A 25,505-nucleotide genomic window follows, 5' to 3' on the forward strand; every position below is an offset into this window, starting at 1 on the left:
ATGGCGGCGGCGGGCGCGGAGGAGCGGCGGGGGAGCGCGTGGGGCGCGGCGGGGCCAGAGCGCGGCCCGGGCCCGGCCCCGCTGGGCTCGCTGCTGAGCCGGCTGCCGCTGGCGCCCTCCCCGCGGCGGAGAACCGGCAGCCAGTGCCAGCCCGAGCCGCCGCTGCTGCGCACCAGCAAGCGGACCATCTACACCGCCGGGCGGCCGCCCTGGTACAGCGAGACCGGCGCGCCCGTGGACGAGGCCTTCGTCATCGGTCAGCGGCGAAATGGGGCTGGGGAAAGGGAGGGAACTTGAGGCCCGGAGCCGGGCTGGGGCAGGGATGGAGCAGGGCTGGAGGTGGGGCTGGGGAAGTGATGGAGCCGAGGGTGGGTCTGGAGCTGGTGCTGGGGCGAGGTAGGTGATGGAGCCAGACCCTGAGCCGCGGCTGAGGAAGTGATGGGGCCGGGCTGGAGCCGAAGCCGGGCACTGCTGGAGCTGAGGTCTTGGTGGTGATCCCCTTCTCACCCCCAGGCCTATGCGGTGGCAGTGCTTCGGGCAAGACAACAGTGGCAACACGGATCATCGAGGCGCTGGACGTGCCCTGGGTCGTGTTGCTCTCCATGGACTCCTTCTACAAGGTGAGGGCTGGGATGAGAGCAGCACAGAGCGGTGGCAGTGCCAGCGGATCCATGGGTCTGGCGTGGCAGTGATGGCGTCTGGGACCTCTGGCATGGCACTGAGCGGTGATGGTGCCTGCAGGTGCTGGACGAGGGGCAGCAGGCGCTGGCAGCCCGCAGCGACTACAATTTCGACCACCCTGATGCCTTTGACTTTGAGCTGCTTGTCAGTGTCCTCCGCAAGCTGAAGAAGGGCAAGAGCGTGAAGGTGCCGGTGTATGACTTCACCACGCACAGCCGCCGCCGGGAGTGGGTGGGTGCCATGGGGGAGCTGGGGTGGGCACTGGGAGGGCAGGCTGGGTGAGCCCTGGGAAGCAGGGATGTCTGTGGGCAGGGGTAGCGAGTGTGGGGGCTGTGGGACCTGGGAGGGCAAAGGGAGGAAGGGGCTTCAGCCATCGGGGATGTGTGTATTGATCTGGGGTGTCTGAGGTGTGGAGGCAAGCAGGGGGCAGGGAGACATGGAGATGGAAATGGGGGCCAGTGCAGAGTGCAGGGAGAGGCTGCAGTGGGGAGCATGGTGTGCAGAGAGGGAAGGAGCTGGGAGAAAGGCAGAGGTTTTGGGCACTAGAACAAGGCTCTGTGCTGGTGCAGGGCTGGGATATTAAGTGTGGGGATTAGACTAAGGGCCCTTAAATGTTGGGTGATACAGCAGTTACAGGGAGTGCTGCCCATGGGTGGCAAGAGCCTGGGATGGGTCAGGGGCTGAGGGCTTTAAACTGATAGGGAGTAGACTTAGATGAGATACGAGGAAGAAAACAAGTTCTTCCCTGTGAGGGTGGTGAGATACTGGCCCAGGATGCTCCAAGAAGCTGTGGCTGCCCCATCCCTGGCAGAGTTCAAGGCCAGGTTGGATGGGGCTTGGAGCAATCTGGTCTAGTGGAAGGTGTCCCCTGCTCATGGCAGGGGATTAGAACTGGATGAGCTTCAAGGATCCTTCGCACCCAACCCATTCCGTGACTGTGCCATCTGTGCCGAGTGCTGTCCTTGCTGCAGTGGGTGTGAGGTGGGCAGGACGAGCACAGCTCTTATCTGCCCACAGAAAACAGTGTATGGGGCCAACGTCATCGTCTTTGAAGGGATTCTGGCTTTTGCGAACAAGGAGCTGCTGAAGGTATCGCTTGCTGCCTGGTGCGGCTGGTGGCCCATTGCAGTGTGTGGTGTGGCAGGGGACATGGGGTGGTGTGCTGCAGTGGGATGGGTGCTGGCCTGGCCCTTGGTGCTGCTGGTGCAGCTGAGGGGGAGTCACCCCCTGTCTGCTGGCAGAGTGCGTCCACATCTGAGGCTTCAGGGGATGCAACACTAGGTGCCCTCGCTGTGGGGGTCAGACCTGGCTGAGCTGTGGATGAGGGGAATGAAGCAGGTCTGGTGGGGGGATGCATAGGAGGTGCTCACTCTTCCCAGTTTTCCAGCTTCTGGACATGAAAGTGTTTGTGGACACGGACTCTGACATCCGGCTGGTGCGGCGGCTGCAGCGTGACATCATGGAACGTGGTCGCGATGTCGCGGGTGTCATCAAGCAATACAACAAGTTTGTGAAGCCATCCTTTGAGCAGTACATCGAGCCTACTGTGCAGGTTGCCGATATTGTGGTGCCCAGGGGTGAGACTGCTGTATTTGCCAGACCTGACCCCAGCTCCAGCAGCGGGTGTCCTAGGATAGGGTTGGGTCAGTGTGCCCCTGACTCAGCTTCTCTGCTCTGCTCTCAGGTGGGGAAAACTTTGTGGCCCTGGACCTCATTGTGCAGCATGTGCACAGCCAGCTGGAGAAGGTGAGCTCTGGGCTCTTTGATTACTGCTAGTGCAGGTGAAGAGGAGGATTCTGCACAGAGGGGAGGATGTGGGTACTCAATAGCCCTGTGCTTCTGGAGCACGCAGAGGGTGTTGGTGTCATCTCTCTACAAAAGGTCTTGGGGCAGACAGAGCTGTGACGTGGGCTGGGGAAACTGGGAAAGGTCTGGGTACAGTGATGCCTGGCACTTGCAGTCTGGCCTGGCCTTGTTCACGTGCTGTTGTCCTGGAGAGCTCTTTTGATCTCTGTCTCCCCACTCTGCTCGTCCTGGCTGTGCCACATCAGTCTGCCCTTGCCTCCCGATTCTGGTTTTCCTCCTCTGGGTTTAACCCCAGGAGAAGCAGCAGGAGCTGGGGGCTGCTGTGGGTGGTTGTACCTGGTGCAGTGACTGTGTTTCCTTTCCTTCCCCTCTTGCCACACTGGATGACTGCTCCACCACCCAGCGTGAGATTACTGTCAGGTAGGTGGAGACCCTGCCATCTGCAGAGGGGCTGGTTCCTGGGCTGGGGGTGGAGAGCCACCAGCACCCACTCTTCCCCAAGTCCTGCCTCTTCTTGTCCCTGCTGGCCAAAGCTTTCTGAGGTGCCTGAGCATAACTGCTCTTCCTCAGCTGCCTAGGCAGCTGCCCTGCATTCACCTTCTTGGGGGTCATCACACTGTGGCTGCAGGCTCCTGCGTGAACCATCCCACAGCAGCTATGCTTGACTATGTGACCAGTGCACTGCCTTGTTTTCATCCCTTTCTGGAGCACAGCTCCTGTCCTACTTTTTGGATTGTCCCAGGCTGCTCCTTTCTGTGGGAGAAGGGCCCTGAACAGTATTTGTTCTGTGGGACTTACCATAGCCTCAAAGGGACAGTCCTTGTCCCTAAAGCTCCCTGCAGTGTGGGCAGCCCAGTCCCAGGGTACCTAGCAAGGTCTTTGTATGCAGAGATGCTCCTCCTGCTCCCTGGGTGCTGATATAGAGGCTTATGTGTACAGGGGCTGCTGGCAGCTGGATTTGTGGTCAAGGGGAGTTTTGCTCCACTTTTATGGGTTGGTGTTACTTTGGAATCTCATACCTGGTACCAGACTTTGGGCTTTCCTAGGGATCAAGGTGGGAAGACCAAAGTGCTTTCTGGTGTCCAGCCTGTGCTGCAGGTTCTCTGGGAGGAGCCTTCCTTTGACCAGGGGCCATGTCCCACTTTGTGGTGTGTCCAGCACAGGGGCTCTGTGTGCCTGTGCTGTGCAGCTCTGATCACTGCTGCCTTGTTTTCAGGGCAGCTCTGGCCTCTGCCCACCAAGGGCAGCCCCTGCCGAAGACACTGAGCGTCCTGGAGAGCACACCACAAGTGCGAGGCATGCACACCATCATCAGGTAGGTCACTGCCTCCTTTGGAGTTCCCTTCATGCAGAAGGGCTGTTCTGTAGGATCACACTACAAAACCTGGTGTCAGTCTTCCCTCATCTGCCTTAAGGGCTTCAGCCATAGGGGATTTCTTGGATCAGGACTGAACAGAGCCAACTCCACCCTACAGGTGGTTTTTTGGCAACAAACCCTCAGCACGTCTGCTCTGGAGTGGCTTTTGAGCAGGTCTTTCTTGTGATGAGAGGACACTGGTTAACTCTTTGCTAGCTGGAGCACAGGCATAGTAGCTGGTGACATGGGGTGAGGTGCCCTCACTGCCACTCTCCTGAGGCACTTTGGTTTAAACCAGCTTAGAGAAGACCCAGGCTTCCATGACTTGATCTTTTCATTCCTCACTAATACTCCTTTTTTTTCTAGGTGACAGGAGCACTAGTGTAGGGTCAGGAGCTGAATCCTGTGGCACCACTAAAGACATTCCTAATTTCTGTGGTTTAGAAACTTGCTACCTCTGTATGTTTCTGTCCTTGGGCTGTAAACGAGGAAGGGGATGCTGAGCTCAGCAGGGTTCTGCTGTGCCTGCTCACACTGTGGCTTGTTACCAGCACCCTTGTGTTGGTTTAGAGAACTCAGATGTGTGACTACATGCAGGTGGTGCCGCTCCTGGTAGGAAACAAGCTGTTCTTTCTGCAGGCTCCTCCTGTGACTCCTCCCTGTTGGCAGTGCAGGCTCCAAGGGCCATTCACAGCAGTAAAAGCCTGGTGATGTGGCACCTTGTGCTCACTAGGCAGAGACCTGTGCCAGTGTCTGAAGCCCGTGTGTCTCCCCACTAGGCTGTGCATTTGTAGTAGCTGAGTTCAGGTCACTAAGGGAACTTTGGAGCAGTGATGACTGTGTCCCTTCAGTGTCTCCTTGCACTGCTGTGGCATCAGCTTCCTGATGGCCTGAGATGATTTCTCTAGCTCATCTGCTGGCTGTGCTCAATGGTAGATGAAGGTGGAAGGGAGATCTTGGGGAACAGCACCTCCAGAGGCTGAATGTTGTTTGCTTGCAAAGGAGTACTTTTCCCTTTCCTGGGGTTATGGGGGGTGAGAAGAACCTGCCTTTGTGCAGCAGCCTGCCCATCTCTAGCCTTCCTGCTCAGAGGCACTGGCAGGGACCTTTTACCTATGGCTCCTTCTGTTTGCCTGGGAGAGCTGATAGTGTGACACTGCTGTGTGCTCTCTCAGAGGAGTGTGAGCAGTGCCACAGGCCAGGTTGAACCAGTCTGTGTCTGAAAGGGACAGCACCATGGGCAGGCATTGGATCCTCTTTCATCTGTAGCTGCTGTTCCCCTCCTCCTCCTTGAAGTCTATGTGCTTGTGCCTTGCTGAGAGCGGCATGTTGTGCCTCTGCCTTTATGCCACAAGTGTCTAATAACCTTAATCTGCTTGGACTTAGGAGTTTGTTCAGCTGCCCTGGGAGGGAGGGGACCAAACCCGTGTGAGCTGCAGTCAGAGTCCAGCAGCACTGCTGATCTCAAGTTACTGCAGTGGAGCTGAGTTCGGGGAGCTGGCCGGTGTGCATGGCAGGGCTGCGGGAGGCAGACTTTGCCTCTTCCAGATGGTAAATGAAAAATAACCACGCTTATGAGGGGCGTTGACTTGGCCTGTCAGCCACCCCCTCAAATCCTGCTGCAGCCCAGGAAAGCAGGGGAAGCTGAGGAAGTGCTGTTACCAAGATCTCTAATCTGAGGAACTCACTGCTGTATTTGGTGACAGCAAGGTAGCTTGTATTCCTGCTGCTTGTAGGTGATGCTTGGCAGTGCTCACTTGGGTCTATGTGACTTCTGTGTGGTGTGGAGCTGTTAATGATTTTCACATGTGACCCTCTGGGCTTCCCTCTGCTCCCAAGGCACTGCTTCCTGCCTGATGAGGTTCTGTGCTCAGTGGAGAGGCTCAGACTGTCAGGGGATCAAATGCACACCTTTTGGCAAGCTTCCCGCATCTCTGTGCGTGAAGTTACTGTCCCTTGGCAGATCTGATCTTGTCTTCATTCCAGCTGCCATGGTGCCATCAGCCCCATTCCACACTGGGACCCGCTGTTGGGTGCTAGTATTCCCACCAGCACTGCCTTTTGGAGTGCCTTGGCACACCAAACCTGGCATCTGTGGATGCACCAGGGAACTGTGAACCAGGATTTTCCCTCCAGCATCCCTTCTTCCATCCTGTCTTCCCCAGTACAGTTCCCTTGGATGCAGCCTGTTGATCTTGGCTTGCCACGCTGCTGCCAGCCAACAGGGTTTCCCTGTTGTTCAACACTGGAGGCTCTTCTGTGATTCAGCCTTCTGTCTGTGAGAGCCCTCCTGGAAGATTATGTCGTGGCAGCAGATGAGCATCTCACTGAGTATAGTCAAGGCAAATTCAGGCTTGGCATCTCAGGGAGAAGTGGTTTCCAGAGCAATTCTCTTATCATGGAGAGACAGAAACCAAAACGTAGTCCTGCACTAGAACAGCTGAATTATTTTATTCATGATCAGTCTGAGTATCACAGAATCACAGAGCAGTTTGGCTGGAAGAGATCTTAAAGCTCATCCAGTTCCAACACCTGCCATGGGCAGGGACACCTTCCACTAGACCAGGTTGCTCCAACATTTGAACACTTCCAGGGATGGGGCAGCCACAGCTTCTCTGGGCACCCTGTGCCAGGGCCTCAGCAGCCTCACAGGGAACAACTTCTGCCTAAGATCTCATCTCAATCTCCCCTCTGTCAAGTTAAGGCCATTCCCCCTTGTCCTGTCCCGACAGGCCCTTGTCAAAAGCCCCTCTCCAGCTTTCTTGTCAGCCCCTTTAGGCACTGGAAGCTGCTCTAAGGTCTCCCGTGAGCCTTCTCGAGGCTGAACAAGCCCAGCTCTCTCAGCCTGTCTCCAGAACAGAACTGCTCCAGCCCTTGGAACTGTCTCCATGGCTTCCTCTGGACTTGCTCCAACAGCTCCACGTCCTTCTTGTTTTGTTACCCCCAGAGCTGGATGCAGGACTGCAGGCAGTTCTCACCAGAGTGGAGTAAAGGGTGAGAATACCCTCCTTCAACCTGCTGATCACACTGCTGGTGATGCAGCCCAGGACACAGTTGGTTTCTGGGCTCAAGTGCATACTGCTTGGTCATGTTGAGCTTCTCATCAGCCAGCACCCACAAGTCCTTCTCCTCAGGACTGCTCTCAATCCAGTATTCTCCAGCCTGTGTTTGTGCTTGGGATTGTCCTCACCCAGGTGCAGGACCTTGCCTTTGGCCTTGTTGACCTTCATGAGATTCCCACTGTCTCACCTCTCCAGGCACCTCTCTATGGCATCCCTTCACTCCAGCATGCTGACTGCACCACACAGCTTGGTGTCATCAACAAACTTGCTGAGAATGCGCTTGATCCCACTGTTCGTGTCATTGACAAAGATATTAAACAGCACTGGTCCCAGTACTGACACCAAAGAGCACCACTCATCATTGGTCTCTACTTGAACATTGAGCTATTGACCCCAACTCTTTGGGTGCAACCATCCAGCCAATTCCTTATCCACCAAATGGTCCATCCATCAAATTTATGCCTCTGCAGTTCTGAGACAAGGATGTTGTGTGGGACAGTGTCAAATGTCTTGTACAATTCCAGGAAGATGGTGAAAGCTGCTCTTCCCTTGTCCACCAACACTGTATCCCCATCGTAGAAGGCCACCACGTTCATCAGGCACAATTTGCCCTTAGTGAAGCCATGTTGGGTGTCTCACATCCCCCCCTTATTGTCCATGTGCATTAGCACAGTTTCCAGGAGGATCTGCTCCATGATCTTGTCAGGCACTAAGGTGAGACTGACTATTTCCTTGGGTCTTCCTCTTTTCCCTTTTTAAAAAGGGGGTTGGATTTCCCCCGTTCTAGTCGGTGGGAACTTCAATGGACTGCCACAGCTTCTCAAATATGATGAATAATGGCTTGGCAATTTCATCTGTCAGTTATCTCAGGTCTCGTGGATGTTTCTCATCCAGTCCCATGGACTTGTGCTCCCTGGGTGACTTCAGACCTGATCCTCTCCTACAGCAGGCAGTTCATTCTCCCAGTCCCTGCCTTTGCCTTCTGTGACTTGAGTGGTGTGGCTGGAGCTCTTGCTGATGAAGACTGAGGCAAAAAACCTTGTTGAATACCTTGACCTTCTCCATGTCCTGGGTAACCAGGTCTCCATTCTGGAGAGGGCCCACATTTTCCCTTGTCTTCCTTTTATCACCGATGTACGTATAGAATAGACTGGACAGTGTAATAATGCTGTCAAGATGCTTCAGATCCAGTCTGGATCACCAGAGTCAATTGGAGCTTTTTGTGCCACCCATCCGGACTCTGTTGCATCTGAACAGTCCTTTCTGCACCCAAACATGTCTCAAGCATCTCGCACATTCTTTGCCTCAGGAGAGTGGAATTTCCTTTCCACCACTTGCATCTTGGTACCCACATGTTCATGGAACGCATGCCCAGGACATCCCTTGCAGCACATCCTGTGGGTGGCATGGGTCACCCACCTCTCTCAGCAAGTTTGCTCTGGCCTGAGCCTTTGGACTTTGTGCTCCACAGGACATGTTGTCCTGTGCTGGAGCTGCCCTTGAGAAATGTGATGCTGTTGGTGCTTCAGTGAGGGGCAGAGTGAGGTCATTCCTGCACGCCAGGAACTTTCAGACACCACAGAAGGTGGTTCAGATGCGAAACCTGTCTATGCTCAGGTTTCCTGGGGGCCTGAATGTTACAGTTGGCCTTCAGCTACAGACACTCCTGTTCGTGAGCTAAGCTGACACTGTGTTCAGGCTCCAAGCCAGATGCTTGCTGGTCCCTGTCAGGCCACCCAATGCTTTCCTGCCAACCCCTGCAGAGAAGACTGGGATCCTAGGGAGTGGCTGGCTGCTGTGCTCAGGTGGGGATTCCCAGCTCAGAGTTGTGATTTGGCTGGACCTCCATTGAGGGGTTAGGCAGTGCCTGCAGCAGTGCATGCTCTTGGGCTTTGCCTGGGTGATGGCAGGAAGGTGCTGTGAGGCTGTTGTGTAAACAGGTCTGGTGTCCCTTTGGGAGCATTCTTGGCACAGAGGCAGTGCTGGAGCAATCCCGTTCTCTGACTGCTGGAGGGAGGGTCCTCCACTGCTGCCAGGGAATGTTAGGGCTGCCCTCCCTTGCAGCACCCCTTCCCATTGCATAATCAGCAGTTGCTTGTCCCTGGTTCCAGAGAAGTTCCTTGGCTGTCTTTGCCCCTGCACATAAAGGGATGCACACTGGGGCCTTTGCGGCACAGGGCCAAGGCTGTATCCCTAACGGATACATCCTCCATTATTGCTCTCTACTACCTGAAAGGAGGATGGAGAGAGGAGGTGACTGGTCTCCTAAGTAACAAGTGATAGGACAAGAGGAAATGGCCTCAGGTTGCGCCAGGGGATGTTTAGACTGGGTATTAGGAAAAATTTCTTCACTGAAAAGACAGTCAAGCACTGGAAGAGGCTGCCCAGGGCTGTGGTAGAGTCACCATCCCTGGAAGTGCTCAAAAAGCGTGTATGTGAGACCCTTAGTGACATGGTTTAGTGGTGGACTTGGCAGTCCTGGGGTAATGGTTGGACTTGACAGTAAAGAGCTTTTCCAGTCTAGTTAGTTCTATGATTCTATGGTCATCAGGATGTCTTTCGGAGGCTGTGGAGGATCCTGCCTCTGCAGGAGCACCAATGGGCTTGTCCCATGCAGGTCAGGGGCTGGTTGAGGCATCCAGCTGGCCCTCTCCATGGCAGAGCAGCCCCATAGCTGGTGTGGGGCTTGTCAGGGGTGACTGCCTGGGGAAGCAGAGCTGCTGCAGGCTCTGTTCCTGGAGCTTGGTGGTGCTTCCAGAGCTGCCGTGGGTGAAGCCCACGCATGGGGAGCATACATGCTGACAGCCCACGCTGAGGAGCTGTAGGCCTGGTGCCTGTTTCTTTGAAACCAGAACTGATTTTACAACTTACCTAGGAGTGCCTCGCTGTCCCCAGGCTCGCTGGGAATGTCCACACTGGATTTTCGGGTCACTGGGAGTGAGTTACCCAGGTAGCTGCAGGAGTATCTCGGGGTAGTTATGACTGTTTATCCTTCGGAGCACTGTTGGCTGGGCTGTCTGTCATTGTGGAGAGATGTGAGAAGTGGCAGATGATGTCTTAAAATACAGAGTAAAAATACTCAATATCCTTCTGCTGCTTCTGGACTGTTGCCAGATCCACCTCTTCCATCTGGAAACTGGCAAATGTCTGAAGGGTTCCTTTGTTCCTTACATCCTTCAGAACGTACTGGGGATATATGCAGGCTGCACTGCTTTAGGCACAGGTCACAGAAAACAGATTTCAGCTGTGTCTTCTTAAAGACAGTCCTTCAGTGTCAGTCTGCCCTGGCTGCTTGTTCAGCCAGGGAGCCGGAAGCTTGTTCTCAGAGTTCTCCAGTAAAATGATCCTTACGTTACAGTCTGCTACTGGCTCTTTTGCCAAAGCAGCCACAGACTGGGAGAGGTTTAGATGAATGTTGGTGGGGTCTTTATGGTCACATTTCAAACAACAAGCAGATCCCAGATTCTGCTCCTTTCCTGCTGACTGACCTCTTGGTACTTTGCCTTCAGGCACTTGACCCTGACAGTGCTGGTGGAGGAGCTGTTCCATTTATCTGGAAATACCCTGAGTAACACAGGACAGGGACAGTCTTGCCTGTCATTAAGTGGAGCTCTGTACACACTTGTGTTACTGTACTTTGAGATCTGTGTGTTGCTGGAAATGCAAGGTTTTGTGCAGTGTTTTCTTCTATGTGGTGAATGAGTTCAGCTACAGCACATACATGTGCTGATGGTCAAAATACTGCCCACAGGAAAAGCCAGCCTCATCCCCCTCTGCCCAGCACTGGGATTATTGTGTGGACATGTACAATTCCTTTACTCCTTCTGAAGGAGAAGGAGAGGTTTCCTCTTCATTACAGCCCCATTGTGATTTTACTGCTTTTTATCTATTGCATTTCTTGCTGTCCTCAGCACTTAAGGGTTCTGATGAGATAATGCCAGGTATTTCAGAATCTGCCTGGTTCCTGGCAGTAGTTTAACTTGGCACAGAAATGGAGTTGAGAACACATCAGGTGTTTTCCCATCACTGGTATCAGCTAACCCAGCTGCTCTTGGCTGTGCTGCTTCTGTGCAGAGGTGTTCCCAGAGCTGGCTGTGCTGCTGTGCCGTGGTCTGTCCTGGGGGTGCTTTTGTCCTGCCTTGTGCTCCCCTTGCAGGGCCCATGCAAAACCCTTGCTTCTTGTTCCTGAGTCTCTGTTGCCCCAGGACCTGAAGGCGCTGCCTGACATTGTGCTGCTGTTGTCCCCCGTTTTTCTCCTGGCTCTTTCCACACAGTCAGCAGTTATGACCTAAATGTCCAGCCCTGCAAATCCTCCAGCACAGATTCAGCAGCGATTAGAGATCATGCTCAGAGCAAGTAATGCTGTGGCTCTGTACTTGCCTCTTGGACACCTGCCTCATCTCTGCTCAGGTCAGGGCCCACATCTACACCAGGCTGCTGATGTTAATGCACACTTATCCCTCCTTTTTGCTGGTGGTTTCATTCCCTTTGCTAGTCTTGCTAGCCTACCATGCAGTCAGCTCTGAACTGTCTGCCATGTCCCAGAGAGGATTGAGCAGCATCTTGTGGCATCCTTTCACTTAATCCGATCTGCGTGATTAGCTGCATGCTTTATATCCCCCTTCCAGGGGAACTGAACACTATTCTTGACCATATAGTCCTTTCTAGACAGCACCATGGGTCTTCAGCAAGCCCAGAAACATTGGTAATTACTGTATCTCCTTCCTGAGAGCTTCCAGGTTCCCACTGGCTGCTCCCTGTGCCGTTCTTTCTCTAGAGCCCTGTTTGCCATGTGATGGAGCAGAGGCTCTGCTCCCATCTCACGCATGCATCTTCCTTCAACAGGAACAAGGACACAACCAGGGACGAATTTATCTTCTACTCCAAGCGCCTGATGCGGCTGTTGATTGAACATGCCCTCTCCTTCCTGCCACTGAAGGTGAGCTCCTGGGCCACATCACCCCCTCCTGAGCTGACAGGCCATGCAGGGCTCAGCTTTCTCCACACTCCCTTCTTTCTGTAGTCAGTCACTGTGGAGACGCCTCAGGGGACCACGTATGAAGGGAAGCGGTTCCACAGACAGAGGGTGAGACATTGTCCCAGTCTCTTTCTCCCCATGAGCACATGCCTGCCCGATCTGGGGTTAGCATGGACTGGGAAAACCTGGTGGCTTCAGGATCTGCCTGTGTGCAGATGAGCTGCTTCCCTCTTCTGCAGCACCGGAGGCGCAGGAGCTCACCAGAGCAGCTGCTTCCCCTGCACAGTGCCAGGCAAACCTGTTCTCATCCCTTCCCCAGATCACTGGCGTGTCCATCCTGCGAGCAGGGGAGACCATGGAGCAAGCCCTTACTGCTGTGTGCAAGGACATCCGCCTGGGCAAGATCCTCATCCAGACCAACCACGACACGGGGGAGCCCGAGGTGAGCAACACCAATGCCCCAGCACAAACCCCTTGGCACCATGTGGTGGGTAGGTGACCACTTCTCCTTCCTTTCACAGCTCCACTACCTGCGCCTTCCCAAGGAGATCAGCGAGGACTATGTCATCCTCATGGACAGTACCGTGTCCACGGGGGCCGCGGCCATGATGGCAGTGCGTGTCCTGCTGGTGAGTGGAGGGGACATCAGAGCACAGGGTGGGACTGACACTGGCTGGGTCTCATGGCTCCGTGTGCTGCAGGATCATGACGTGCAGGAGGACAGGATCTTCCTGCTGTCACTGCTGATGGCAGAGATGGGGGTGCACTCTGTGGCATATGCCTTTCCCCGTGTCCACATCATCACCACTGCTGTGGACAAGAGGATCAATGAGGAGTTCCACATCATCCCTGGCATTGGTGAGGACAGAAGAGGGTGGGCTGGGCTGTGGGCACTCGCCCCAGGTGCCTGGTTGAGTCTGAGAGTGCACTGAGGGAGCCCTGGGAGGGGACTGCAATGGGGCTGGTGCTGCCACCTCCTCATTCTGTCCCCTCATCCTTCAGGTAACTTTGGGGACCGATACTTTGGCACCGATGGACCCTCTGCCTGGTGTGAGAGTGATGGCATGGACTGCTGAGCTGGCTGGCCATGGGGCCACCAGCCAGGCTGGCTACAGCCCCCAGGAGGGGCTCTGAGCTGCCAGCCTGTGCTCCTCACCCGCAGCCCCTGGCTCTCTTGCCTGCAGGCTGAGCCCTTGCTGCCTGCCCCCCTTCCACCTGCAGGAGTAGCCCCTTGGGGGGTCCGAAACAGCCCTCTGAGGAAGGAGGGATGGTGTCGGGGTGTTCCTCACCTCCGGCCACTGCCTGTGTGCCCCAGGCCGGCCATGCTGGTGGGAGGGAGGGGTGGTCTCCCTGCAGCTTGTGCCTGAGGGGCCGGTCACCCTCTTCCCTGGGCACTGGGCAAGCTCCCGTGCTGGAATCTGTATTTATTTGTATTTATTTGAGCAGCTGCCCCACCTGGGCTCCTGTGGGCAGGCCAGCTACTTGAAAAACATCAGGGATTGGGAACCAAGGAACCACCTTGTCCCCACCACTCTGACACTCCACCCTTGGGGGTGCCTGACATCCCAGGGGGGCCTGCTTGGCTGTGGGGCCGTGATCTCCCCAGCTGCTGCTGCCACCCTTGTTGCTCAGGTTCTTCTTCAAGATGATGGCAGTGGCCTCCCCTTGCCCTCTGAGGCAGTGGGAAGAGAGCAGGGCCTGGGGCTGTGGGGCCTGGCCCCTGCCCCCACTTTGCTGGCTCTGCTGCACCCCATGTCTCCCCCCCGCTGCCCCGGCTGCCTTCATTTTGTACCCCAATAAAGGAGCAGCGCATCCCACTCATCCCAGGCCGCCGCCTCCTGCCTGTGCCGGCACATGGGGACTGGATGGGCAGGGGTTGCTACCACATGTGTCGTGTCACCATGCGTGGGGCTGTATGCCAAAGGTGTCGCTGCGTGTAGGTGTGATGGGGATGCTGTCTCTGCGTGTGGGGTGTACGATGGGGGGTGTGTGCGATTGGGATGTCATTGTGTAGGGCTGCATGAGAGGGGTATTGTGGGGGTGTCTGCAGTGGGAATGCCTGTGACCGGGGTTGTGTGAAGGGAATGTGTTTGATAGAGGACTTACTGTGTATGAAGAGGTGGGGGTGTGATGGGGGTGTCACCGTGGGGGGGGCTGTAGGTTGTCGTGGTGGGGTGTGTGGATGCTGGGGCCTGTCACCATGCCCAGGGGATGTGTTTGGGGTAGGTGTTGGATGGGCTGTCACGCTGTGTGACGGTACGGTCTGTACGGTGTGTGTGTGATAACGGGTCTCACCAGTACCGGGTCGCGCTGCGGCCGCCCAGTGCCCGCGGGGAGGCCGGGGGCGGGTCCGGCACCCGGGCAGCGCCTGCGCAGAGCGAGGCGGCCGTGGGCGGAAGCGGCGGGGGCTGAGCAGGGCCGGGCCGGTTGGTGCCTCCGTCTCCTCGGTGCCCTCTGTCCCTCCGGCCCCGCCGCGCGGAGCCAGCGCCATGGCAGAGCCCGGGCGGCCGCAGCGGAAGCTGTCCCGGGTCGGGGAGAGCCTGTACCGCGTCCTGGGCCTGCAGAAGGGCAGCTCCTCCGAGGACATCAAGAAGGCCTACCGGTATTGGCGGGGGGAGTGGCCGGGGTTAGCGGTGCGAGGACCGAGAGGAGGGGGGCCCGTCCCTGTCATGGGACAGGGGGTGTCGGGCTCCCGGGCCCGTTCCAACCTTAACTCCCCCCTCGCAGGAGGCTGGCGCTCAAGTACCACCCAGACAAAAACCCCGATGACCCGGCGGCGGCCGAGCGCTTCAAGGAGATCAACAGCGCGCACGCCACACTGAGCGACGAGGACAAGCGCCGCCTCTACGACCAGTACGGATCCCTGGGGCTCTACGTGGCCGAGCAGTTCGGGGACGATGCTGTCAAGCACTACTTCCTCATGTCCAAGTGGTGGTTCCAGGTGAGCTGAGCCCAGCGTGTCCTGGGCTACCCTGATGGGGCCTGGCTGCTGGTGCGGCTCTGGTGGTCTCACGGGGCTGCCATCCCTTCCCCTGCAGGCTCTGGCTCTGTGCTGTGGTGCTCTCACCTGCTGCTGCTGCTGCTGCTGCTGCTTCTTCTGCTGCGGGACGTGCAGCCCGCCCAAGGAGGATGAGTCCTACAAGTATGTTGACCCCAAGGACCTGGAGGCGCAGATGCATGCAGACGACAGGGGTGAGTTGGGCTGTTTGTGTCTGTTGCAAACCCCACCTGGCTTTGTCTTTTACAGGGCTCCGGGGGAGCTTTCCCCACTTCATCTCATTTGGGGACATTGCTCTTGAGGCTCAGATGTAGCTGCAGCTCTTGCTTAACAGCCAGCCCTTGGTGTTTTTTGTCTGCACCCAGGCTGGTGACGGTGATAGAGGGAACCTCTGCACAGGCTATGGGGTGCCTTATCCTCCCTCAGTTGCCCCTGGGCCAGGAACCTATTAAGCCCCTGCACTGTCTGTGACTGAAAGACACTTGGACCTGAGGCATGGACCATAAGGAGCAGCCATGCTTCATGCTGGCTTCCTTCCCTGGGCACTGGTCACAGTGTCTGGCAAGGACTGCTACTTGTGCAGTTTTCTGTTGGGTGGGAGTACTGCCACAGTGGGGCTGGAGGTCTGGGAGTCTTGGTCTATGGGAGCCTTCACAGGGGTGCTGGGACATGGTGGTGCTCAGCACCACCATGGGATGGGGCTGAGTTGCTGACTGGGCTGCTCTTCTTTTCCAGCTTCACAGATACCTGTTGTGATGCAGCCCCCACCTGCCAGTGTGGAGCCCTTGCCGGCTGTCAGCACCAATTCCTGAGGCTGGCCTTGGTTCCGCTGGCTCCCCAGGACTCTAGGAAGAGATCCTCCTTTGGGACTGTCACTTTCCAGGACCTCGGTCATGCCACCCAGCGTGGCTCTCCAGCCTTAGGGCGGTTAGAATCTCAGGTTAATTTGGCCAGCATCAATGCAGAGGCTCTTCTGCCCCTGCTCAAGCTCCAGGGCGGTGCTGCTGTCTCCCAGCACTGGTGGTGGAGGTGGCCTGGAGCCCACTGTGCTGCACTCTATCCCCAGTGTCTCGCCTGCTTCTGGCCCAAGAAGCTGCGAGTGGAGACTTCAGGCCAGGCTCCACAGCCGGGCACATCTGAGACCATTAGCACTGTAACCTCTGGGGCTAGGCTGAGCCCCCTACCTGCCCTCACAGGGATCCTCCTGCTGGGTGCTGGGTGCCAAACGCTGCTCATGGGGTTAGGGTGCTGCCTTCTGTGCCTCCTTTGCCCTGCCACAGCCCCGGGGCACTGGCTGCACCCCATGTTCACTGCTGCTGGCAGGCTCCCTGCAGGGCTGGGCCCCGTTCAGGCACTTTCCTTGGGTTTGTATAGGTTTTATGCACCATTAAAGGATGACAGGAGGGGGGTGTGTTTCCGAGTGGTCTCTGTTTCATCAGGGGCTGCCTGAACGTTCTGCAGCAGAATATGCCTCTGCCTGGCCCCGTATTAATTGGAGGGGGTTATGGCTGTGGGTCTCACAGGAGTGATGGGCTGAGCAGTGGGGGAAGTGGGCACATGTCCCAAGAGCAGCTTGAGGGGGTGCTTTCTCACAGGGGTGACATCACTGTTTTCTGTCACCTTCCTGGGGCAGCTGTGTTCCCCAGCTAGTGCTGGCTCTGTAGGAGCTGTGCTTCCCCCCTCCCCACTGCTGTGGGGCATGGGGTGGCAGCAGCCTGGCCTGTCACCCTTGTCCCACACTGGGGCATGTGTGCCGACTGTCCCTGCTCATGCAATCTCTGTCTGCCTGTGTCCTAGTGGGAGATAGCTGCTCCGACCAGGACTGCTTGGCTCCTGCCCTGCTCTCCTGGGAGCTGTGGCTCTGCTGAGGGCCAGGGGTGGACTGTGCCATCCCAGGGTGAGAGGGGCAAGGGGACACAGCCTCTGCCCACAGCTGCATGGGCTCTGTCTCACCCCCTAAATATAGCTGGAGTGTCAGGGCAAGTGCTGGAACCGGGCTGTTCCTGGCACCAGCTCTTCCAGGCGCTCGGCTGTGCTGCTGGTGTGGCTGGCACTGGATGGAGCTGTGGGGCTTTGGGGACCGGGACCCCAGCCTCCTGCTAGCCCTGCCTGAGCTGCCCGTCCACAGAGCCAGCTGGTCCCGGTGGGATCAGCCGGTGCCCGGGATCAGCCGGTGCCCGCGGTCAGCCAGTCCGGGGGGTTCAGCTGGTGCCTGGGGTCAGCCGGGCCGGGGGCGCTGGTGGGGACCCACTTCGGCGCCGTGACTCAGTGTCACCCGATGCTGCCGACAGCTGCCGCGGCCCCGCCGGGGCTGGGAGGCTAAAATTAGCACTGGGCTTAGCGGGGCCGGGGCTGGGGCAGAGCAGACGCCGGGCGGACGAGGCCGGAGCCGGAGCTAGAGCAGGACAGTGGTCGGCAGAACCGGATCGGGCCTGGCCGGGCCGGGACTGCGGCGATGAACTTCGCGGTGGGGCTGAAGCCGCTGCTGGCGGAGGCGCGGAACATGGAGAGCCTGGAGAAGCAGCTTATCTGTCCCATCTGCCTGGAGATGTTCACCAAGCCCGTGGTGATCCTGCCCTGCCAGCACAACCTCTGCCGCAAGTGCGCCAACGACGTCTTCCAGGTGCGGTGGGGCCGGAAACCGGGAGAAGGGAACGATGGATCCGACCCCGGTCCCGGGACGAGCCCCGCGAGCCCTGGTGGGGGCGGCCAGACAGCGTCGGTGCGGGGGGGCCGTGTCCTTGCTCGTGCCCGTGTCTGTGTCCTTGCTCGTGTTTGTGTCCGTGCCCGCGGGGATGCGGCACCCACTGCCGGGGGGGGGGGGGGGGCAGTCCTGGGGGCTCCCGCTACCTGCGGCAAAGCGTAGAGGGGTATGGGCAGCCGAGGGACTACGGGAGGTTCGTGGCCGTGGCCGTGACCCACCCCTGCTATGCCCTCCCCAGGCCTCCAACCCACTGTGGCAGTCGCGGGGCTCCAGCGCGGTGCCGTCGGGCGGCCGGTTCCGATGCCCGTCGTGCCGCCACGAGGTGGTGCTGGACCGGCACGGGGTGTACGGGCTGCAGCGGAACCTGCTGGTGGAGAACATCATCGACATCTACAAGCAGGAGTCGGCCAGGTGCGGAGAGCCCGCGGGGCACCCACGGGGGAGAGAGTCCCGTGCTGAAAGGGAGCCCACGGGGGCTGCGGGGAAAAGGCTGGGGGTGGGAGCACACCTCGAGTGTGGGAGTGACAGGGCCCACAGTTTTCTGGGGTGTCCCCAAGGGCTGGAGGTGTCCTCGGAGCTAAGGTGTCCTACAGCTGAGGGTGTCTCCAGGGCCAGGGGTGTTTTGGTACTGAAGGTGTCCCTGAGGCTGAAGGTGTCTCTGGATATGGAAATGTCCCTGGAGTTGGGGTGTCCCCAAGGGTTGTGATGTCCCTGGGGATGGAGGTGTCCCTGGGGCTGGGGCCCACCATGGGCAGTGGTGCCTGTTCCCCACTACAGGCCTCTGCATGCCAAGGCTGAGCAGCACCTCATGTGTGAGGAGCATGAGGATGAACGGATCAACATCTACTGCCTGCGCTGTGAGGCACCGACCTGCTCCCTCTGCAAGGTTTTCGGGGCACACAAGGACTGTGAGGTCGCACCGCTGCCTGCTGTCTACCAGCGCCAGAAGGTGAGTGGCCCTGGTGGCCTGCAGGGGACTGGGGTTCCCTAACCCAGTCAGCTGGTCCTCATGCCCATTCCATCCCCTCCCAGAGCGAGCTCAGCGATGGCATTGCCATGCTAGTGGCGGGGAATGACCGCATCCAGGCCATCATCACACAGATGGAGGAGATCTGCCACACCATTGAGGTGGGACAGGACAGGGGGATGTCCCTGGGTGCCATATTGGTGATGGGGACATGGTGGGGTCAGGGCAGCCCCTAAGCTCCACGGTCCTGCAGGAGAATGGCCGGCGGCAGAAGCAGCACCTGGGGCTGCGCTTTGACTCACTGTACAGCATCCTGGAGGAGCGGAAGAAGGAGCTGCTGCAGAGCATTGCACGGGAGCAGGAGGCGAAGGTGCAGCTTGTGCGGGGCCTCATCCGCCAGTACGGCGACCACCTGGAGGCCTCCTCCAAGCTGGTGGAGTCAGCCATCCAGGCCATGGAGGAGCCCCAGATGGCTGTGTACCTGCAGGTCTGTGTGGACACGGTCTGCGGGGTGCAGGGGTCAGGACCCTCCAAGGGGGCTAAAGCTGCTGCCAGGCTGTGCTGGGAACTGGCAGGGGCAGGTCCCTCCAGGGGGTCTGGAACTGCCCCAGGGCTAGGGGGGACAGGGGTCAGTCTGAAGGATCTGGGCCTACCCCTGGGATGTGCTGCGGGGGCTGTGGCATCTGGCTCCTGGGGTCCCCAGTCCCATTGTTTCAAGGTGACAATGACCACCTCCTCCCCTCTTCCTCCACAGCACTCCAAGGAGCTCCTGAAAAAGTGAGTGGGGCCAGGAGGCATGGGGTTGGGGGCACGGGGCTGGGGGCAGAGAGGGCAGCATGGGGGCTTGGCTATGGCTGGCCCTGCTGGGCCATGGATGGGGGCACAGCACCCCTTGTGTGTTGGACCCCGGCAGCTCCCGGGGGTCTTCCTGCCCTGCAGGATCACAGACATGTCCAAGGTGTCGATGAGCAGCCGCCCAGAGCCCGGCTATGAGAACATGGACCACTTCTCCATCAATGTGGACTATGTGGCAGAGATGCTGAGGACCATCGAGTTCCAGACAGGTGCTGGTGCTTGGACAAGCACTGCCGTGCTTGGGGGGCACATGGTACTGCCCAGGGCAAACAGTTGCTTGGATGGGCAGAGCCCTCCACTGCCTCATGCTCTATGTGGGGCTGCATCCCCTCTTGCACAGGAATGGGGACATGGGGACACTCTGCACTGCCAAGGGACCCTTCCTGGCTTGTGGGCTCCTGTGTCCCACGCCAGGGCCAGGCTCTTGCCCTGGGCTGGTCACATCCCTCTTGGAGTGTCTGCTGACTGCCCACACCATGGGGAGGGCAGGCCCCGGCTGACCTGTCCCCTTGTGCTGCAGAGCCACTGGGGGAGGATGAGGTGGATGCACTTGGGGATGGCAGTGAGGCTGCGGCTGATGAGGACCGGCTGGAGAGCCTGGAGGCACCTGATGCTACAGAAGGTGAGTCCCTGCTGTGCTATGCTGTGCTGTTCTATGCTGTGCTGTGCCATGCTGTGCTGTGCTATGCTGTACCTTGCTGTGCTGTGCCATGCAGTGCCTGGCTGCTATGCTTGGTCCCAGGGCTGCAGGGGCAGTGGGGGCAGCAGGGCCCAGGGGCTGGAGCTGCCATGCCCATGGAGGGAGGGACATGCCCAGTGTCCTGCCCAGTGCTGTGTCTGTGCCGTATCCTGTGTGCAGCTGTGCAGGGCCTTCAGTGTGATGGGGCCCCTGTTTCCAATATTGTTGCCTACTTTTCTTCTGCAGATATGGGGCCGAGGCAGAAGCCAGTGAGTTCTCCCCATGGTGAGACCCTCACTGGGACTGAGGTGGGGGGGACACATGGGGCCAGGTCCTGGGGTGCCTTGGGGCAGAGGAAGGCACCTCATGAGGGACAGAAGAGGATGGGTATGCAGATGGAGTTGTTTATACCTCAGGGCTCCCCAGAGTGCCTGTCTCCTTGCCTGTAGGGGCTAGAATGTGGGTCCCTAGGTCCCCACCATGTGGTTCTGAGGCCAGTTTCCTGCACAGGTCAGCACTGAACAGGTACCATGGGACAGCATCGGCACCACCAGCTCACCCCTGCCCCTCCAGCTCTGCTGCTGCAATTCCCCAAACACTGGAGCTGCCCCTCTACAACATTAAACATGTGAGGACATCATCTGTGGTGTTGTGTGTGGCCAGGGTGGGCACCAGGGCTGCCCCAAACGTGGTTCCACACCAGCTCCATGGGCTCCAGCCTGGGCATAGCCCCTGTCTCACTGAGTTGCACCGGAGCCCCACCACCCAGCACTGTCCCAGGACTACACATGAGGGTCTGTGTCCCAGGGAGACCCAACATGGCTCAGCTCTGGCATCCCAGGGGTGGACTGTGGCCAGGAGCTTCTCACCTCAAACGTTGTGCATGGGGCTCTGCCCCCCTGCCTGCAGCCTCTGCCTGGGGTGAGGAACTGCATCACCCTTGAGCTCTGCAGCCCCCCCACTGGACACTGTCTGGGCAGCACTGTCCCCTGGGTGCACCAAGCAAACAGTGCTGGGATGAGCTGGCTGAGTACACATCCAGCAGCACCACAATCGGTGCCGGGGCTGTGCCCCCAGCTCCGCCGGCTGGGCATCCAGGGAGAGCCATGGCAGTACTGGCTGCGTCACCCGCCTTGTCCTGCACAGCCATAGCGTCACAGCTGATGCACCTGATGATGCACACTGTGAGGGGCTCCCCCAGGGGATGGGGATGGGGCTGGGCAGGTCCTCTGGAACTGGGCCACTATGGGAGTGTCCCCTGCTGCCACCTCCCTGCCAGGGGGCTCCAAGGACTGGTGCCTGAGAGACCCCAGTACCCAGTAAGCACAGGGCTTGGCCAGGGACTGGGGTGCAGGACACTGCAGGATGGGCCCATGGAAGCAGAAGTGAAATGTTGGCACATGGCAGGTCCCTATGACCTCAGGGCTGGGACGGAAGCTGGGGAGCCTGGGGTTGTGCTGGCAGCAGAGGAGGCCCTAGTGTCTGGGTTGTGCCAGCAGGACCCTCCACTTGCTGCCAGCAGGCTCCTGTCGCAGTCTGGATCCATGGGAGCAAACAGGGAGAGACATGCAGCCGGCCTGGGGACATAGCAGGGCAGGAGCTGTTTGTGCAGCCATAGGAGAGGAAACCCCTAAGCTGCCTCCTGGGTGTGGGGAGCCGGAGCCATATCCCCATCAGGCACAGGGACAGCGCAGGAGATGGTGACACAACCTGGGATAGAAGAAATTCCCATTGAATACCAGAAAAAACTCCTCCTCTCAAGAGCAGAGCAATCCTTAGAAAGGGGCTGGGGCATCCAGAGCAGCTCCAGCCACCCCCAGTGTGAGTATGAGTCCTGCTCGGGACTGATCCCACCACAGGCCATGGCACACACATCCCCACAGACCATGTCCTAGCACAGCTCCCTCCTCATGGTCCATGATGAATTCACTCTCGCTGTGGATTCCAGCTATGGGGCTGCTGGAGACTCTGCCTGCCCAGGGGAGGACTTTGTACTTATGAGGTCCCTGATGGCCCATTCCTTGAAGCCCAGCTTGGTCCCAGCTCTACCCTCAGGTACTGTTACCTACAAACCTGAGCGAGGGAACACAGCATGGTGCCCTGTGCCACTCAATGGCCCTGAGCAAGCAAGCAAGCTCTGAGCTGCTTGCCTACCCATCAGAACCCTATCCCAGGGCAGGCACATGGGCTCAGCCCTGGACTATGGGATGTCTCCATTCTCCTGCATCCCCAAGCATGTAGCTCATGGCTGGGTGGTCAACCCAGTGGACCAGTCTGGCTGCTCCTGGCCACTGCCTGCTCCTGCACACAATAGATATGTGTCCCAGGAGGATTCACATGGTCCCTGGGGACTGAGGTGAAGCTGGGTGGCTTCTCCGTCACTGGGACCCTTTGGGGATGTGATGTTTTCCTTTCTCCACTTCAGGAATGTCACCATCACCTTCCAGAGATGGCCAAGAGGGGCTCACAAGGACCTTGGCAGATCCTGGGCACCCCTAGGTGCCACTGCTGGGGTCTGGGGTATCTCAGGAGAGCCCCAGCCTGGTTCTCTGTTCTGGGCAGTTTTCTTATTTGAGCCCTGTCTCCAGATATCTGTCATTTGCTTTTGTCAGCCCCAGCCCCAGCCCCAGCCTGTCTCTTGGGCAGCCCTTCACTGCCCTGGGAGGGTGGAGGTGGTGGATGCTCTCCTTGACCTTGCAACCCCCTGACTCAGAAGATGTGACCTCTGGAATCCAGGGAAGGGGCACAGCAATGCTGAAGGGACTTGGGAAGTTGTTGCATGGGGAGGAGCTTGGACTCCTCCATCTGCAGCAGAGAAAGCTTAGGGGGTATGGAATCCATGTGTATAGTGATGGCAGGCAGGGAAGATGGAGTCAGACTCTTCCCAATGCTGCCCAATGGCACAACCATGGGCAGGAAGCATGAACTGGACCACAGGAGATTCCACTGAAAGTTTTACCAAAAGCTTTTGGTTTCGTTGTTTCTCCCTCAAAAAAAGAAACAAATAAACCAACAATTTTTTCTTTCTTTGCCTCGAGGCTGATCAAACAGGTTGCCTGGCACAAGCTGCTCAGAGAAGCTGCAAAGCTGCCTATGGCCTCACTGGGGGCAAAGGGCTTCTGGAGCTGCTTCATCCCCACCCTGTGCTCAGGCTGGGTCAGCTGGAGTGTGTTGTCCAGGTCTATGTCCAGGCCAGGTCTGAGTATCTTCAGAGAGGGAGATGCTCTGGGGAACCTGCTCCAGGAGAGTCTTTCTTGCCGGTACTCGCTTCCAGTTCAGCATTTCTCACATCCAGATGGAATTTCCTCTTTCAAAGCCTGGATGGACATGACATTGGGCAACTGGCTCTGGCTGCTCCTGCCCTGGGTGGGGGGTTGGAGTGGGAGATTCCCTAGGCCCCTTCCAGCCTCAGCCACCCTGGCACCCTGTGACCACTCTTTAGCTTGTTCTCATGGATTTCCTTAGCTCCTTCATCCTTCAGAGTTGCCTCTGTCCAGACCCCACCAACCAGGTCACATAAATAGTCTTGCTTGAAGTCCAAGGTTGCACCCTTCTGCCTGTGTTCCTGCCTGCCCTGGGTGCTGATCTTCACTGCTTTATGGCTGCCACCATCACATCCACAGGCAGCTCTTCCTATGCCCCCTCCTGAAACCTCCTTCACTGCTCCAGTCTTGCTGTGCTGCCCTTCCTGCAGGTTGCAGGGAGCTTATCACAAAATCATCAAATTACAGGATGGTTTGGGTTGACGGAACCTCTAAAGATGATCTAATCCAACCTCCCCCCACCATAAACAGGGACATCTTCAATGAGAGCTGGTTGCCCCTGTGAGGAGCAAGGCCACCCATGAGGTGGCCAAACCTCTCCAACTGTCTCAGGAAAGCCTCATCCATATCTTCCTCTTGTTTGGAGGTCTGAAACATGCCCTGCCACAGTGTCCTTCCACCCCATCCCCACGCCCCAAGAACCTGTGTGGGTCTCCCCAGCTCCACAAGCCATCCCACACTGTGGCAGTGTGCTGGCAGTGGCTGCAGGGGGTTGCCACACACAGAGCTCTGGTAACCCCAGCTTGCATCCCCAGCTGCCTCCATGTGAGGGGTGCAGCATCCCTTTGCTCTGTTCACTGCTGGTGAGGCACCCACTGTGCCCATTGCTCTGTGTCCTTCCTACTGCACCCACAGCTCCTTGCCTCGAGGACTGGGGTTTCCTGCCCCCAAGGGGATAATCCTCCTGGCCCAGGAACGTTCCCTGTTCCCAGTGCTCATTGCAGCCCACCCAGATCTGCTCAAGCTAACTTCCAGCCCCGCTGAGCCCGGCCCCCATTCCCAACGAGTTCACTGCACATTTCCGGTGAGCCCTTACCCCTGCCCCGCACTCACTCACGCCTCGGGTTTCCACCACGTTTTATTACAAAATCGGTGCGGGCCGTCCCGGGGCCGGTACCGCGGCCACTTGCCCCAGTGCCGAGGACGACGGGGTGCAGCAGGCGCAGCCTGGTGCCGGTCCCGGTGCCAGTGCTGGTGCCGGTACCAGTCCCGGTGAGTTTTCCCGTGCGGCGCTGAGTGGCCCACGGCAGGGAGGCTGAGGCGGTGGCCGGAACCCGGCGCAGCTCCGGTGGGATCCCGGGGGGTCCCGGTACGCGCTCAGCGCCCCACGGCGTCGAGGATGAGGCGGTTGCTGTCGGCTTGGGCGCGCTGGCTCTGGGCACGGGCGAGCAGCAGGAGATGCCGCAGGAGGTGGAAGGTGAGGTCGATGGAGAGCGGCGGCTCGTCCCGCCTCGCCCTCCACTGCTCCGGGGCTGGCGGCACCAACGGCGGCCAGAGTGGGCGGCCCCGAGCCTCGGACGCCGAGACGGGGCCGTCGGGGCGGGCGGCGGTGGGTGGCGGGCTCACGAGCAACAGCAGGAGCGTGAGCAGCGCCCGCCGCATCTTCGGCTCCATCCACACCTGCGGGATCGGAGGCTCAGTGTAACGGGGAGCGACCGGGGGCACCGGGGCGGCTCCAGGGACCGGGGGATCCGAGGGGAGTAATGTACCCGGCGGTGAGAGGGCACCGGTCCCACCGTGGAGCCGTCCCGGACTCGGTGCCCCCTTCCCCTGCCTCCCGCACCATCCCATACGCGTTGCGCCCTCCCCGGTCCTCAGCACCGGGGCTGCCCTCGTCCTGAGCACCGACCCGTACCCTTCACCGGCCCATACCCGGTGCGCGGTCCCCGTGCCCTGCCGGTGCGTTGCCGGTAGAGTGGAGTGCGATCCGTCCCGTGGGAGATGAGCCGGCGGCGCGGCCGGTGCTTATATAGGACGGGGAGCTCGGGCTGACGTCACCGCCGGGCACGCACCGACCGGAGGGGGGCGGGGGCGTGAGGGGCACCGGGGCGGCGGCGGGGAGCGGGGTGCCCGGCAGCGGCAGCGGACGCCGGGG

The 25,505-nt window shown here is 58.7% G+C and overlaps 3 protein-coding genes across 4 annotated transcripts; all 3 read left to right on the forward strand.

The window, feature by feature from the left end:
* Window positions 1-13,705, forward strand: LOC101878654 (uridine-cytidine kinase-like 1). Its single transcript, XM_034061071.1, has 14 exons — window positions 1-256; window positions 514-620; window positions 742-912; window positions 1,699-1,770; window positions 2,069-2,258; window positions 2,366-2,427; window positions 2,891-2,907; window positions 3,704-3,802; window positions 11,752-11,845; window positions 11,930-11,992; window positions 12,204-12,326; window positions 12,406-12,513; window positions 12,586-12,742; window positions 12,887-13,705. Exons 1-14 carry the CDS (start codon window positions 1-3, stop codon window positions 12,958-12,960), a joined length of 1,593 nt encoding a protein of 530 aa, XP_033916962.1. The 3' UTR covers window positions 12,961-13,705.
* A 574-nt stretch (window positions 13,706-14,279) lies between these two features.
* DNAJC5G (DnaJ heat shock protein family (Hsp40) member C5 gamma) lies at window positions 14,280-16,286 on the forward strand. The gene is made up of 4 exons (XM_034060824.1): window positions 14,280-14,486; window positions 14,612-14,825; window positions 14,923-15,076; window positions 15,618-16,286. Exons 1-4 carry the CDS (start codon window positions 14,374-14,376, stop codon window positions 15,692-15,694), a joined length of 558 nt encoding a protein of 185 aa, XP_033916715.1. The 5' UTR covers window positions 14,280-14,373; the 3' UTR covers window positions 15,695-16,286.
* A 978-nt stretch (window positions 16,287-17,264) lies between these two features.
* On the forward strand, window positions 17,265-20,727 carry TRIM54 (tripartite motif containing 54). Of its 2 annotated transcripts, XM_034060830.1 has the most exons (10): window positions 17,265-17,505; window positions 17,825-17,997; window positions 18,364-18,535; window positions 18,619-18,714; window positions 18,807-19,040; window positions 19,308-19,330; window positions 19,493-19,617; window positions 19,929-20,030; window positions 20,334-20,372; window positions 20,598-20,727. In XM_034060830.1, exons 1-10 carry the CDS (start codon window positions 17,338-17,340, stop codon window positions 20,606-20,608), a joined length of 1,143 nt encoding a protein of 380 aa, XP_033916721.1. In that variant the 5' UTR covers window positions 17,265-17,337; the 3' UTR covers window positions 20,609-20,727. The 2 variants fall into 2 exon arrangements, 1 of the variants encoding a protein (XP_033916721.1); XR_004549470.1 differs by lacking the exons at window positions 20,334-20,372; window positions 20,598-20,727 and having other exon boundaries at window positions 17,272-17,505; window positions 19,467-19,617.
* The last annotated feature ends 4,778 nt before the right edge of the window (window positions 20,728-25,505 follow it).

Source organism: Melopsittacus undulatus, chromosome 3 (assembly GCF_012275295.1).
Source record: "Melopsittacus undulatus isolate bMelUnd1 chromosome 3, bMelUnd1.mat.Z, whole genome shotgun sequence".
Classification (NCBI taxonomy): domain Eukaryota; kingdom Metazoa; phylum Chordata; class Aves; order Psittaciformes; family Psittaculidae; genus Melopsittacus; species Melopsittacus undulatus.

Bases quoted from the DNA above. Each gene is read 5' to 3' on its own strand.
- DNAJC5G (XM_034060824.1), top strand. From the start codon at position 14,374: ATGGCAGAGCCCGGGCGGCCGCAGCGGAAGCTGTCCCGGGTCGGGGAG. The intron at 14,487-14,611 runs GTATTGGCGGGG...CCCCCCTCGCAG, and splicing joins GACATCAAGAAGGCCTACCG to GAGGCTGGCGCTCAAGTACC. The intron at 15,077-15,617 runs GTGAGTTGGGCT...CTTCTTTTCCAG, and splicing joins GATGCATGCAGACGACAGGG to CTTCACAGATACCTGTTGTG.
- LOC101878654 (XM_034061071.1), top strand. From the start codon at position 1: ATGGCGGCGGCGGGCGCGGAGGAGCGGCGGGGGAGCGCGTGGGGCGCG. The intron at 3,803-11,751 runs GTAGGTCACTGC...TTCCTTCAACAG, and splicing joins GGCATGCACACCATCATCAG to GAACAAGGACACAACCAGGG. The intron at 12,327-12,405 runs GTGAGCAACACC...TTCCTTTCACAG, and splicing joins ACGACACGGGGGAGCCCGAG to CTCCACTACCTGCGCCTTCC.
- TRIM54 (XM_034060830.1), top strand. From the start codon at position 17,338: ATGAACTTCGCGGTGGGGCTGAAGCCGCTGCTGGCGGAGGCGCGGAAC. The intron at 19,331-19,492 runs GTGAGTGGGGCC...CCTGCCCTGCAG, and splicing joins TCCAAGGAGCTCCTGAAAAA to GATCACAGACATGTCCAAGG. The intron at 20,031-20,333 runs GTGAGTCCCTGC...TTTCTTCTGCAG, and splicing joins GGCACCTGATGCTACAGAAG to ATATGGGGCCGAGGCAGAAG.